General features: G+C 35.6%; 1 protein-coding gene across 2 annotated transcripts in view; it reads left to right on the top strand.

The window, feature by feature from the left end:
- IntS8 (integrator complex subunit 8) overlaps positions 1–13,514 on the top strand; it is an 81,784-nt gene that overhangs the window by 46,297 nt on the left and 21,973 nt on the right. For both annotated transcript variants that reach the window (XM_089104849.1, XM_089104850.1), the window contains 3 exons: positions 4,343–4,589; positions 4,853–4,971; positions 9,845–9,999. In XM_089104849.1, coding sequence (XP_088960975.1) covers positions 4,343–4,589; positions 4,853–4,971; positions 9,845–9,999 — 521 coding nt within the window. The remainder of the gene's footprint in view (positions 1–4,342; positions 4,590–4,852; positions 4,972–9,844; positions 10,000–13,514) is intronic.

Raw genomic sequence — 13,514 nt, forward strand, 5'->3', positions numbered from 1 at the left:
CCTGAGCCTTGGCTATTCTACTTTTAACATCTTCACTGCTCCCACCGTCTCTACTAACAATACTACCAAGGTAAGTGAAGCTGCCCACCTGATCGAATCTTTCGTCGCTCAGCTTCATCTTTTCATCTTCATTTATTCCTAACCTTAGCGACTTAGTCTACTTAACATTAATTTTTAAACCCTTTCCAGCACCCTGAACTCGTAAAACCTCTAAACGTTCATTTATTTTGCTAAAAATTTCATCTAGGATGCTTAAATCAGCAGCATAATCTAAATCCAGGAGACTTTTTCCTCCCATTTGATTCCGTGGTCCCCCATTGCCTTTCCTGTGCTCCTTAAGACAAAGTCCATCAAAATAATCCATATAAAGGGGGATAGAACACAACCCTGATTAACTCCTGATTTAATGCAAAACCAGCTGCTAACCTCATTTCCTACATTAACCGCAGCAGTGTTATTCTCGTAGATAGCCCTAATCACTTTAATATATTTGTCTGGGATACCATACAAGGATAAAACCTTTACTAAAGCTTCTTTATCAACAGAATTGAACGCTTGCTCATAATCTATAAAGCTGAGGACCAAAGGTGTTTGACAACTCAGGCACTTCTCAATTATTAACGTGAGAGTGAAAATTTGGTCGACACATCCTCTACCTTTTCTAAAACCGCACTGTTCTTCTCTTAAAACTTTGTCTACTGCATCTCTAAGTCTTAAAAGTATCATATTACTAAGTAATTTGCTACCTACAGAAACCAGAATAATGTCTCTATAATTACCACACTCACTCTTTATCACCTTTCATATGAAGTGGCTTAATTAAGGTTTTCCTAAAATCGTTAGGTACTTCCCCTTTTTCAAAAATCATATTCATAATCTTCAGTAACTTATTTCTAACCTCAGAGCCACCATATTTAACAAACTCATTTACCAACCTATCAACACCTGGAGCCTTACTATTTTTTAATCCTTTTAGTACTGTTGCTAATTCTTCCTCACAAAACAGATCTTCCTTCACATCCAAGGTATCACAAACTTTTTCATTTTCCCCTATATCTTATCCTGCAACTCTATCTCAGTTTAGCAAATTTTCAAAATGTTCTGCCCATCTCTCTTTAATTCTTTCCTTATCGCTAATTGTGGCCCTATTCCTATCCTTAACTGGCCAAGTCTGGATTGACTACTACCTCTCAATTTATTAACATGCCAGTACAATATTTTACTATTATGCCGTCTAGCTGCATCTTCCAGATCCTCGGCAATTTTATCCATGACCTCCACTTCACACATCCTTAGTCTAAATTTTAATGTTTTCTCCACTTTCTTTTCATTCCTTTCGTTTTCATATGACATATTAGTCATATAATTCTTGTACAAGTCCTTTTTCCTTTCTATTAAACATAAAGCTTTTTCACTTATATTCTTAGCTGCTGTCCTAGTTTTCTTCCCTACGACACCTTCAGCAACTTCAAATTATTTTTCTAAAATTATTCCAACCATCTTCCACATTATCAAATTTGAAACTCTTAAACTTAGTATTCAACTGTTCCTGGAAAGTTTATCTCAAATTCTGATCCTGGAGTCTGCCAGCATCATAACTTCCTGGGAGGTAATTACCCTTCCGAAATTTTAGCTTTAAATTAACCCTTGACTCTACTAGATGATGATCTTTATTTTTAACATCAATAACAGCACTCCTATATACCCTAGTATCTTGTATTGATCCTGCCAGTCTTCGGTTTACTATAGCATAATCAATAAGCTTTGCTGTCTTACCATTACGTGAATACCATGTTAACTTATGAGCCATTTTATGACCAAACATCGTATTAGTTACAACTAGATTGGTATACCCACCAAATTGCCAAAGTCTGTATCCATTACTGTTTTCTTTTCCTATACCAAATTTACCTAGGCTAGGATACCATCTATCCCTATTTCTACCGACCCGGCGTTAAAATATCTTAATAAAAACACCATATTGCTACCTGGGACCCTGTCTATTTGCTCCTGTAACTGTAAGTAAAATTCATCTGAGTCACTAGTATCTCCGTCGGTTCTACAGGGGCATATACTACTATAACTGATACCCTGAACGTTACCATAGCTTGTAAAAATGGGCATACAAGGTGAAAACTATTTTAGTTTTTTTTTTCAATATTATTGATCGACTGTAGCTACATAGTAGGGAAAAAATGATGCCCCTCCCCCCCCCCAAAAAAAAAAATGTAACATTTGCTTAGTTTAAGGGACTCTCTCCAATTTGAAATTTTCTTTTGTTCTTCATAGCCCACGAAACAAAAAAACTACCCACTCTTATTTATCCTAGAGCTCTGATTGTATATGCTTATATGTGTTTATGTACAATCATTCTTTCGGTGTGAACGTTTGTACGTATGTTTTATCTCTGGTGGTCGTACTAGAAAATTTTAATTGACTGTCAACATGAAAAAAAAAATTGATGCATATTCCAGTCTATATTTGTCTTATGTCGATCAAATGTTATTTTTCTATTTTAGCCTTGGTAAAGTTATGTCAAAGTACGCTAGCTATTTAAATTTTGATTAGCTTTATTGACAAATACAATAGCTCCAATTAAGTTCATTATCAAATAATGAAGAATAATTTTGAAATCTTATTTCATGCTTACATCCACAATTTAAATATGTTCCATATTAAGTGATACACCTCTTCTTGTGTTGAAGTGGAAAGATAATGCCTAATTAACTGTACTTTTCAATTGAATGTGGTCTAATGAACCTGAAAGATCAATAAGTGTTCAAATAATTGGCCTTTATATATCCATGACAGCTATAAGTGTAAAAAAAAGTCTCACAAAATAGCTCATGCTTTCACTATTTTCTTTTTAAAAAGGTGAATTAGTTCAAGATATTTTATGTAAGCTCTTCTGTCTTTTGGGAATTTATATTTACCGTTTAGCATTCTTTATAGATATAAATGTTACATATTGGAGATAGCAAAGATTAAAGAAATAAGGTCCATATAAATTGCTTTTAAGAAATTGGCAATTGGAATCGTTGCAATAAAAAAGGCTTGATAAAAGGTGAACATATGGGTAAAGGCTTTGTTGGCAATTTAATCAAGAAGTAAAAATACTGGAATGACCTTTACCTATTGCAAGTTGAAGAGATTGTAACTAAATCAAATAACTTAAAATAGACGGTAAAGTCTATAATTACTGTTACACTGCCTTCAATGCACTGTTGGTCCAGGTTTGGAAGCTCTGGCCTGTCGCTGGAAAATCTTACGAGTAGCGGTTTTTTCAAGCAAATATTTTTGATTGTAATTAATGGAGATTCAGGTATTGTGCGTTCGACCTTTTTTAATTTCGTACTCCAAAATATTAACTACCTTATGTAGCTTTTTGTAAATTGCTCGCTGTTCAGCATACACTGTAATGATTGACGAATATAACCATTATGATGTAGTTTCTTCTATTTATATTCGTTTCCCTTTTTGGCTCAACACTATTTGACAGGTCTTTCCTCTGTTTCTTCATGAAAAGGAGTCAATTTCTGGATATTTATCAAAAGGTATTTTATTGCGCTTTGTCACTGGTGAATATTTAAAAAGAAATAGTAATTTATGAAAGTTTATAAAAGCAAATTTATGCTGAAATATCCTTAGGAAAGCAAATTCAGACTAGAACTAATGATTTCTATTTAAGCCCTATATAAAATTCCAATAAACAATTTTATGTATCATAATACAGTTTTTTCAATAATTTATTTTGATTCTGTTTTAACCCTTCGTCTTTTTAAATTAAAACTAGTCAGTAAAGAGGTTGCTGCATACACTGCAGAATGAACATTTTTCTTGTAGAATATGTTCACTAGAAAAGGGAAAAAATTAAGGAACTTAAAATGTCCATAGCCAAATTATTGATAATGATTTATGTCTGAAATTCTGAAGAATGTTAATTGTAAAAATACAACTAATGAACAGCAGAATCTTGTGTGCTTCTGTTAGTTTAATATCAATGTGCTAATATGCAGTTTTATTCTCGGGCTTTTTTTTAATATGATCATGCTGGGCCCTATCCGATTCAATGACTGGCTTAAAAATGACCAACTAATAATTGAACTCTAGGTGTTTTATTAGGATTGTTCTTTGCTTTTTTTATTACTAGAAAAGTAGGTTGTAATTTGAGCCGTGAAAATACCAAATCGGTTCTGTGCATTAATCAAGTAATCGGAAAAATTTCAAAAGAAAATATATTGTCAAGTCCGATTTTAGTTCACCAGCTGTCTGGCGTTCAAAAAAATGTCCGCGATTTCTTTTCTCTTTTTCCTTAATATTCAACTAGAACTTTCTATTTCAGTCTCAGCTGCTTTCGCTAAAGCACCTCTCCTTAGTGGACAGAAGCGTAGTAACACTGGTGCTGTGGCTACAGAGAGTGCATCTTTTAAAATGAATCACCTTTCAAATTTTTGCTTACACCTTTGTGAACCAGTAACACTGTCAGTGATGATATCTTGTTTGTGTCAGCTGTTTAATATTGTACGAGATGAAGTTGGCAATGAAATACTGGTTGAGTACCCTGGGTTCTGGCCACCAAATGTGCCTAAGTAAGTGGTAACTGTTCATCCAAATCACTTGAACTACCTTAGTTAAAGGGAACTTAGAATGATTAATAATTTGCATTTACACACACTCAAACATAATCTAATCAAATTTAAAATTTAACAATAATTTGAAATAAATAGCTATCGGTGGTTTTGTAAGTGCTCAAATATATGCATAATTGACTGTATATGCAGCTTAACATGTTATTGGTCCCTTTAGAGAGGCTAGTATTCAACAGGATTTATCATTACGTTTCTTTTTACAGTCCTTCTGGCTACTATTCGATAGCTGTCTTTGAATTGTTGTATTCTTTGGTCGATAGAGCTCTAAAACTTCATCCAAGAAATCACACATGGCTAAAAATAATCGGAGATCTAAATTTCAGTAAGTTTTTTTGTTTTTTCCTTCTTTTTTTTAACACTAACAGTAGAGTAATTTTTTCTGAATCCAGCATTGATAAAAAAGGGTCTTTTTAAGGCATGAATAGCTATTTTTGTGGCATTTTATCTACATTTAGCACAACAGGCAGGTAAGCAGCGGGAGATTTGGTTTTGTTTTTCCCTCCAAAATCTCTAATATTTTTTTTTGCATTTTTATATAATTCACTTATTTTTGGTATTTTTCTTTAAATCTTTGTTCCATTTCTTTTACTTTTTTTCCTCAAAAAATTAATTTATCACTAAATTGATTGTGAAAACCAATAATGTGGAACTATACCTGGATTTTTCCATCTTAGGTTTGGACTAAAAAAAAAATTTGACCTACTGTAAAGCCATATCAGAGTGTCGAGTAGTTCTTTGAGGACAATAGAAAGAAAACAAATTATGTGAAATTCTAGGAGCTCTCTGGTGTTTTCTCCCAGTAAACCTACCAACAAACTAATGAACTTAATTGTTAGAAAAGACTTGAGTAGGCTTGCGATATTTGATTATATTAAGAGTATATAGACTTCCTTAAAACCTGACAATAGACTAGGTATGCTATGTTTTCGAATAGAAACTTGATTAAGCGAATTGTATCTTCTTTTTATTTATTGATAGCGCCACTGTTTTTGTTTTAGAACGCTATTCTTAACCTCTACAAACCTGATGTGGTGTCTGGAAGCTATTGCTAGAGCGAAGCTAGAGCCACCACGCAAAAAGTCGTAGGCCAGCTGGGCGTGTTCTGTGTAAAGCAACTGCCTTCCTCGCATATCAAAGGCACAAGAGATACCAGAGTCTGAGGCTCCATTTGTTTGCCTTTGTAGGGCCCAGCAGTAGGATATACTTTACGTGAATATTATTACGGAACACAGTTTTTGAAAAATGTAGTGCTTACGTTTTTCTAAAAAAGAAGTTGTACTATTTCACTGAATTTTGGGTCAGAAGAAAATTCGGTGATATTTTGGATTTTTTAAAGATAACACGTCCAAGGTTATAATTTCTCAACCCAGTGTCACCTTATTGCTGCTTATGGACAATCGAGGCAAACCAAAGCTTTTTTCATAAGAAAAAAAGTATAAGCTCAATTCTTGCCAGCAAAAAGTCGGAAGCCGGCAACACAGAAATTTTTTTACGTTGGGAAGAGGCTACTTCTCTTATTGCATCTCAAGATAAAACACAAAATGCTGAGCAAGAAAACAATAACAATCCCATGTCGAACCAATGTCAAGTTAGTCAAAAAAGCCAAACAAACATAGGAGAAATGACACCCTTCGATCACAATTGACGACAGTTCTAAATTTATTTCATAAAAAGTCAACAAGGAAGACATAATCATTTACTAGTTTAACAGTTTTAAGATATTGGAATGGAAGTTGATATTGCTAAATAGCTTCATTTTAAATTAACTGATTTGTAGTACCGTATTCGACAGCATCCACGTAGCTTGCCTTCAGGAAACGAAATCACCTTGTCTGTAGCGACTATCCGTTTTCAGGTTGTATGTCTTTGGAAAAAATATGTCAGCCAGAAGAATAGGTGGGGAGTTTGCCCTCCTTGCCAAAAAGAACATTGTTTTAGCATAAATTTTACCTCGAAAACATGAATCGACTCAAAGTTTCATCCTTTTAGAACTAATGATAGCAACTACATCGGAGCTATTAGCTTTTTGTATTCGTACCTTTAAACTTAGGGCTGAGTGGAAAAACGAAAGTAGATAATAAATACCTTAGATGTGATAGCTGGAATCTTAATAGATTGATGAGATAAAAATGGGACTATTGACAGATATGGTGCACCATATTCTTTCTTCTTCTTTTTGATGGTCATCAGAAATCTCATTTGACTTGAGAACTAAGCAAATAAAGTAGAAAGATAAAATTTAGAACATGTATTATAGGATAACATTCCTAAAAGAAGTTAATAACAATGTTGCCAGAAGACAATTTTGAAGAATAGATGGCGTTCAATAATAATTTCAGTTTTATAGTAGAATTTGAGTATGAACTTATCAAAGGACCCTAAGCACCCACAATATAATACTAAATACGGATAGCCAGTCAGCGTACCACCTATGCCATCAGCGTGGTGGCATTTCATCGGCCTATCTGTATTTAGTATTATATTTTTGCAGTGCTTTCTTATTTCGGTGTGCTATGCTAATTTGTATGCTCTGCACAATCCTAACATATCAAAGGTATCTAGGAACAGCTAAGGGTAGTAAGTTGGAACTTTCAAAATATAATTTTATATACTATAAATACATAAATTTATGTTTAAAGGATAACGTTCCTAACATTCGCCAAAATAACATTCCTGCACTTTCTAGTTAAATTTCTAACCGGGAGATTTTTGTTCAGTTTGCTATCTAGATTACTCAAAACTATCCAAAATGCTGATAGAAAGTAATCAAGTCTTTTTAGGAAGAAAAGCTTCAAGAAATAGCTGAAAGACTATTTGATAGAATTTGGACATGCAATAGTATTTTAAGTTGAAGCATGATCATGATGAATCATAACTTAGCACGGTATTGTAAAATAAAAACAAAATTATGCAAAACATATACGATGTGAATATTTTGCCTACCAGTATGTCAACATGTTACCCTTTTTCATATTTTTCGAAAAGCACTGTCAGCTGTAGTTTTTAGTAGGTGAAGATCTGTGTATCCGCGTTAGAAAAAATTGTGTTGTCTAGACAAAAGGTTGCCTCTAGGATATCAAAGAAATTTGATACCTCATGGCAACTTTGGAAATTATTTGAAATGAACGAAGCATTTTCGTATATAGCAAAGTTCACGTCATCTTACGCACTTTCTATAGCATTGATCAATTAAAAAACAAGAGGCATCAGATCAAAAATACCAGACAGCAACCCAAAAAATTGGGATCTAGTATTCAGGATCCACTTTTCCTGAATTATTTCCAGGAAGTCTAGAAGAGATACGGAGTTCTGTTCTCCGGTTCTTTGAGAGATAATGCAATATTCTTCAGGAGTAGGACATGAAGCTGTTTTGAAAATAAGTTTACTTTCTTAGTTATGGTATTTTTGTCACCATGTACATCATGAGCATTTATTTATTATTTTTTTTACTACTGGAAATTTTACAATTTTTGCTGACATTTTTCTGTCCCTTTTTATGATTCCCATACCAAGTGAAAATTTCGAGTGAGCATTTCTTACTACTTCTGAGCTACGGCCCACTGGTGACAGGAAAAAAAGAGAAAAACAGCTGTGGAAGCAGCAGTTGCTCCACAATACAATTTGAGAGGTTACTATTAAAGTAAATTAAGCAGTGAAAATTAATTTTCTAGATATAAACAATACAAGTTAAAGATTAAGATAGAACGGCTTTCTTTTAGTCTGCACTCGGCAAAATTGTTGAATTATTGTTAGGTAAATCTGCTATAAGAAGTGCGATAACTATCTGACTGAAAATTTGAAAACACCAAATAAACAAAGAGCAAAATAAAGTTCTGAAACAGCAATTCTGAAAAAAACGCGTATTTTTTAGCTCTACAGTAGCTGTCGTAACACCTCGGCAAATTCATGAATTTTAATTCGGGCTGAAAGCATCAAAAGGTATTTTATGCTACTCTATATTTACGCTAAACTCTATTTCGTATCTGAGACCAAAATTTTTTGTTATCTCGTGACACCTACACTTTCAAATTTGATTTAGTGTACTGTAGCACCGAACCCTCCAATATTTGGAGAAAGGAAATGCATACACCATTGGTGTGAATAATGGAACGCCATTTGTTTCATATATGAGGCTAAAATCATCGTGTTAAACTGGGGATATCAGTACTTTGAAAATGATGAGTTAGACTTGGTGCACTTCAATACTAACCCCTTCAATATTATAATAGGGGAAGTAAGAACAATTGTATTACTTATGCTGCAGCCCTATCTGGCTGAGAGTCTGTTCAAGATTAAAATTACTCTCCCAGAGATAAATTGATTTTATAATGGTCAAATGACGGCTGTCCAACCATTCTTTGCGCTAATTCTGATTCGTATTGCAACCTGTTTTATTTTGAATTCCTAGGTACTCGAATTGCGTTCGATTAAACAAAGGTTAGTCAACTAACAAGTCTACTTTTGCAAATAGAACGGAAAGTTTGGCAGAAATTTCGAAGTTACTATAGCGTCAGCCGTACAAAAAGTTACGGAACAGACCATCAGGCTCAGGTAGGTGAGGTATGTAATAGTCAAAACAATGAAGAAGACCGAAATCAACCCTTTGGCAAGCATGCATGAGCGGTCGAGTTCGAATTTGCTGCCAGAAATTCTTTGTAGATATCTACCAACGAAGGATTCTTAATAGTAGTTTCGTATTCAACTTTTTAGTTAACTAATAAGCTGTTCGTCAAAGAAAAACTTTTGAAGTTAACTAAGAATTACTAAAAAAAAAAAAAAAAAAACAGGCAAAATCTACTAGTTAGTTAACTAATAAAGTAAAACAAACGAGGCTTTGTTAGTCTTCAATCGCTAGATACTATTTCATTGTTTGCGTAATCGCTTTTACCTCGTAACTATATTCGAACAAATGGTATTATGACAAGGCTGTACCCAGGATATTTTTTCGGGAGGGGGGGGGTGTTTACTCAAAAAAAATTTTGGGGGAGGGGGCACTTTACACGAAAAACCTCAAAAAACACATACAAAATTTGTTTATATCCATTTTTGTTACGTTTTTACGAGTCAGACAAACATTTTTTTTTTGGGGGGGGGGGGCTCAAACCTCCTAACTCCCTCCCTCACCCCCCCCCTCCCCCCTCTGGATACGGCCTTGGATTATGATTGTCCTATTATTCCTCTTCTTCTTTTTTCAGCTCAGGATCGGTATAATATGGCAATGCGATGGTACATAGAAGCGTGTACTAGCTCAAGTGATTGTTTCAGCGTACCTGTTCCGAAGACAGTTATGGACGAGGCACTTCTTAGGAGAATGATTAAAGCATGTCAAAAAATGCAAAAATCTACTGAAGTAAGTGAATTTTTGAGTGGCAACAGTGCCTACCTAGTCACAGGGGTTGATTCTACCTAGTCACAGGGGCTGAAATTCTAGCATCAATGCTTTCCTATGTTAAAACGCGAATTATTGTATATACCATTGTTGTGCTAAATTAGAAGCGGTGAGCCAAGAAGTTGAGATTTTTATTTCGTTTGCTAACGATTGGAGGAAATTAATGAATAGTCAATGAACTAATTACAGTTATATAAGACAAGTTCAATTTTTCATGAGTAACTTCCAGTGAAAAAAAATTCACAAGACAGAAATAAATTAGGGATGAGGGGTATCCCCCCTCCAAATATTCTTTGTGATGTGGGTCTAAACGAAGTCAAGCTAAGTTTCTTGTGAGTAGATTTCAATGACAGGACCGAAAACTAAGAGGCATACGGGATATCCACCTGTTCCAAGTATTCCTAGGAATGTGGGCTGAAACGCTTGTATATGGTCATCTAAATGTTTTCCCTTATTTTCTGTAATCAACAGTTCTTGTGTCCGAACGCCTGCAGCCGGTTTAGATGTTTTATCTATGCAACATCAACTTTGTTGATTTCAGCCTCCCCCCCTCGCTCCGCCCAGCAGTGTAGGTGTCAGTCTCAATGGAATCTAATTTACTGCAGGTGGGATTGAATGACATTTTTATTGAAGCATTTAACTTCGTCGCATATAGTCAATCAAACAACGAGTAGCTATATCCTTAGACAATCGTCCTCAGCATTTCGAAACACCTGTATGTCAGATTCATGCCTGATCACTGCTATTGCTGAGGCCTTTGTTGTTGTTGTTTGGGGTTTGACGCGTTCGACCAATCGGTCATATGCGTTCGTATCACTCGATTATTCTGTGCCTTCTGTAATCACTAGCTTGCTTGGGTGTCACTTTAGTCAATATTCATTGAGCCATGTCAGGTATCACTTATTGTGCTATTGGTAGGGGGTCATTCACATGTAGCAAATGCTTGCGTTGAAAAACAAGAATCAGAGTAATTCAGCACTGCTTTGTCATAAAACAATTAAAATACAATTGCAACACAATTAAATAAATAATGCCAATATACATCATTCCTGTCACATACGCCAACTAAAAAAAAAAAAAAAAAAAAAAAAAAAAAAAAAAAAAGCTGATATAACATAGATAAAAGGAAAAAATATAAAAATTGTGATGACTATAAAATGAACTAATATAAGGGTGTAAAAAAAAAAAAAAAAAAAAAAAAACAAACAGTAGTCTTAACAAATCTACCTAAAAGGTTTGTGCTTAGTTGTCTAGCCCAAGGAGGAGACGTGTAATGTCCCAGAACATAGCGCATTGTGAATGCTTTAAATGCCCTCTCACAGCAATTCCTTAGTATTTTCCTCTCCTTTTCATATTTTTTACAGTTGAATATGATGTTACGTATGTCTTCGTACACTCCACATGTGTCGCAGTTGGGGGAAGGGGTCATTTCCAATGGAAGAGTGTTGATTTAGTCCTTGCATGGCCACATCTAAGACGAAAGAGACAAGTTGAAAGGATGCGAGATGAGAGGTACATTTCTTTTGATGGCTGCTTGTAATTATGAAGACCCAAGACCTGGGTGTGGACAGAACAGAGGCAAGCCTTCTCTACCTCTAAAATTTTTCATTTGATTTAAGATTGGAGTTCAAGACTCGTAATAGGGGTTTAAGCGAACAAATCCAGATAGATGGCTTCTTTGCAGCCTAGTCTGCTATTTCATTTATCTTTGCACCACACTGTGCTGGCACCCATATAGATAAGACTGATATACCTTTTCTTGTAAGTTGTGTAGTCAGATTTTCTATCTCCATGGCAACATTTCTTGCTTGGTGTTGCTGGTGTGAAAGGTAGTCCAGAGCTGACAGTGAATCAGTGCAGACAATATACTTCCGATTTTTGGTCTCTGTTTGGCTTGCTATGGCTTGAAGAGAAAACTTAAGTGCCATAAGTTCTGTAGAGAATATTGTCTTGTAGGGGGGTAAACGGTAGGAAAGAGACAGGCCCTGGGAGGGTATAACTACTGCACAGCTGCATTTTGTTTCTGTCTTAGAGCCATCTGTGTAAATTTGGATGTAGTCCTGGTATTCTGCCAACTTTCCCTGGAATATGATTTTCCTCACAGCTTGGGGGAGGTCCTCCTTTTTTTCAATGCTGATCTTAGGAATAATCAATTCCCCAATTCCTTTGGAGGCGCTGGGAGAATCATCATCCAAATTAACCGTCAGCCTGCCATTCTCTATGAACTCTTCCATGCCAGGAAGGCAAAGGAATCTCTGAAAAGAGGGCATATCTTTTGGTTTGCAGCAGACACCAGGGTTGCTGTGGCCAAAGATTCTTTTGTAGATAATGTGGTTCTTGACTCTTATATTCTTTGCAAAACATCTTGCAAGGGGATATATTTTCTGAAGTGAAGGGACTGGATCCTGCTTTCAGAGTACATAGCTGCAATAAGAGTTGATTTTAGGCAGCCAAGGGCTCTTCATGAGATTGCATGGAGGGTAGTGTCAAGTTTCTTGAGGAGACATTTCTTGGCAGATCCATATATAAATGATCCATAGTCTATCTTGGATATCACCACTGACTTGACGATAGTTGAAGCAAAGACTGTGGGGGCTCCTCTTCTTCCAAGACAGAGAGCATTAATGAAGTTTTGACTTTGTTTGAGACTGCCAATCAGCTCATCCAGATGGGGTTTCCATGTCAGTTTTTGGTCAAATACAATTCCCAGAAAGCGTGCATGTTCTGCAACCACAATCCCATGTCTATTCAGTTTCACCAGTGGTTTGAAAGTATCCAGGTTATGCATTTTGTGGAAAAACACACTAACTGACTTTTGGCTTGAGAAGATCATATTATTACTTTTTGCCCAAATTGATAGCATATCTACAGCTTTTTGAGAGGCTGACTGTAAGCATACAGGGTCTCTCACCACAACTGCAACAGCAATATCATCAGCATACAGAAAGAGCTCTGCTCCAAGAACATTTTCCAGGCTTATATCCTGACAAACTGAGAAGAGAAGTGGACTTAGAACAGCCCCTTGAGGAAGTCAAGTGTCAAAGGCTTTCCTCTTCAATTCTGAGAAGGAGCCCCCCAGGGAGGCCTAGACCTCCCTACGCATCAAAAATTGGTGGATCCAATTTACCAGTAGGTCTGGTAAGCCCATTACAGATAGCTTTCTGATTAGTTGCTTCACATCTACTCTATCAAATGCTGATTCCATTTCTAAAAATATTACATGTACTGCTTTTCCTTTTTTGAAGTTTTGTTTGATCAGATTCTCTAGTCTAACTGAGGCATCTGTGGTGCTCCTTCCAGGGAGAAATCCGAGCTTTTCAATTTGAATGTGGTCTGATAATGGGGTTTAAATCCTTTGTTTTATTACCCTCTCAATTAGTTTTGTAACACAAGAGGTGAGTGATATGGGGCGGTATGAATCAACCAGCCTAGGGTCTTTTCCTGCCTTTAGAAGTGGGATCACTGATGCCTTATTC

Source organism: Artemia sp. Qi Xiang Cuo, chromosome 19, assembly GCF_049724085.1.
Source record: "Artemia sp. Qi Xiang Cuo chromosome 19, ASM4972408v1, whole genome shotgun sequence".
In the NCBI taxonomy this organism is placed as follows: domain Eukaryota; kingdom Metazoa; phylum Arthropoda; class Branchiopoda; order Anostraca; family Artemiidae; genus Artemia; species Artemia sp. Qi Xiang Cuo.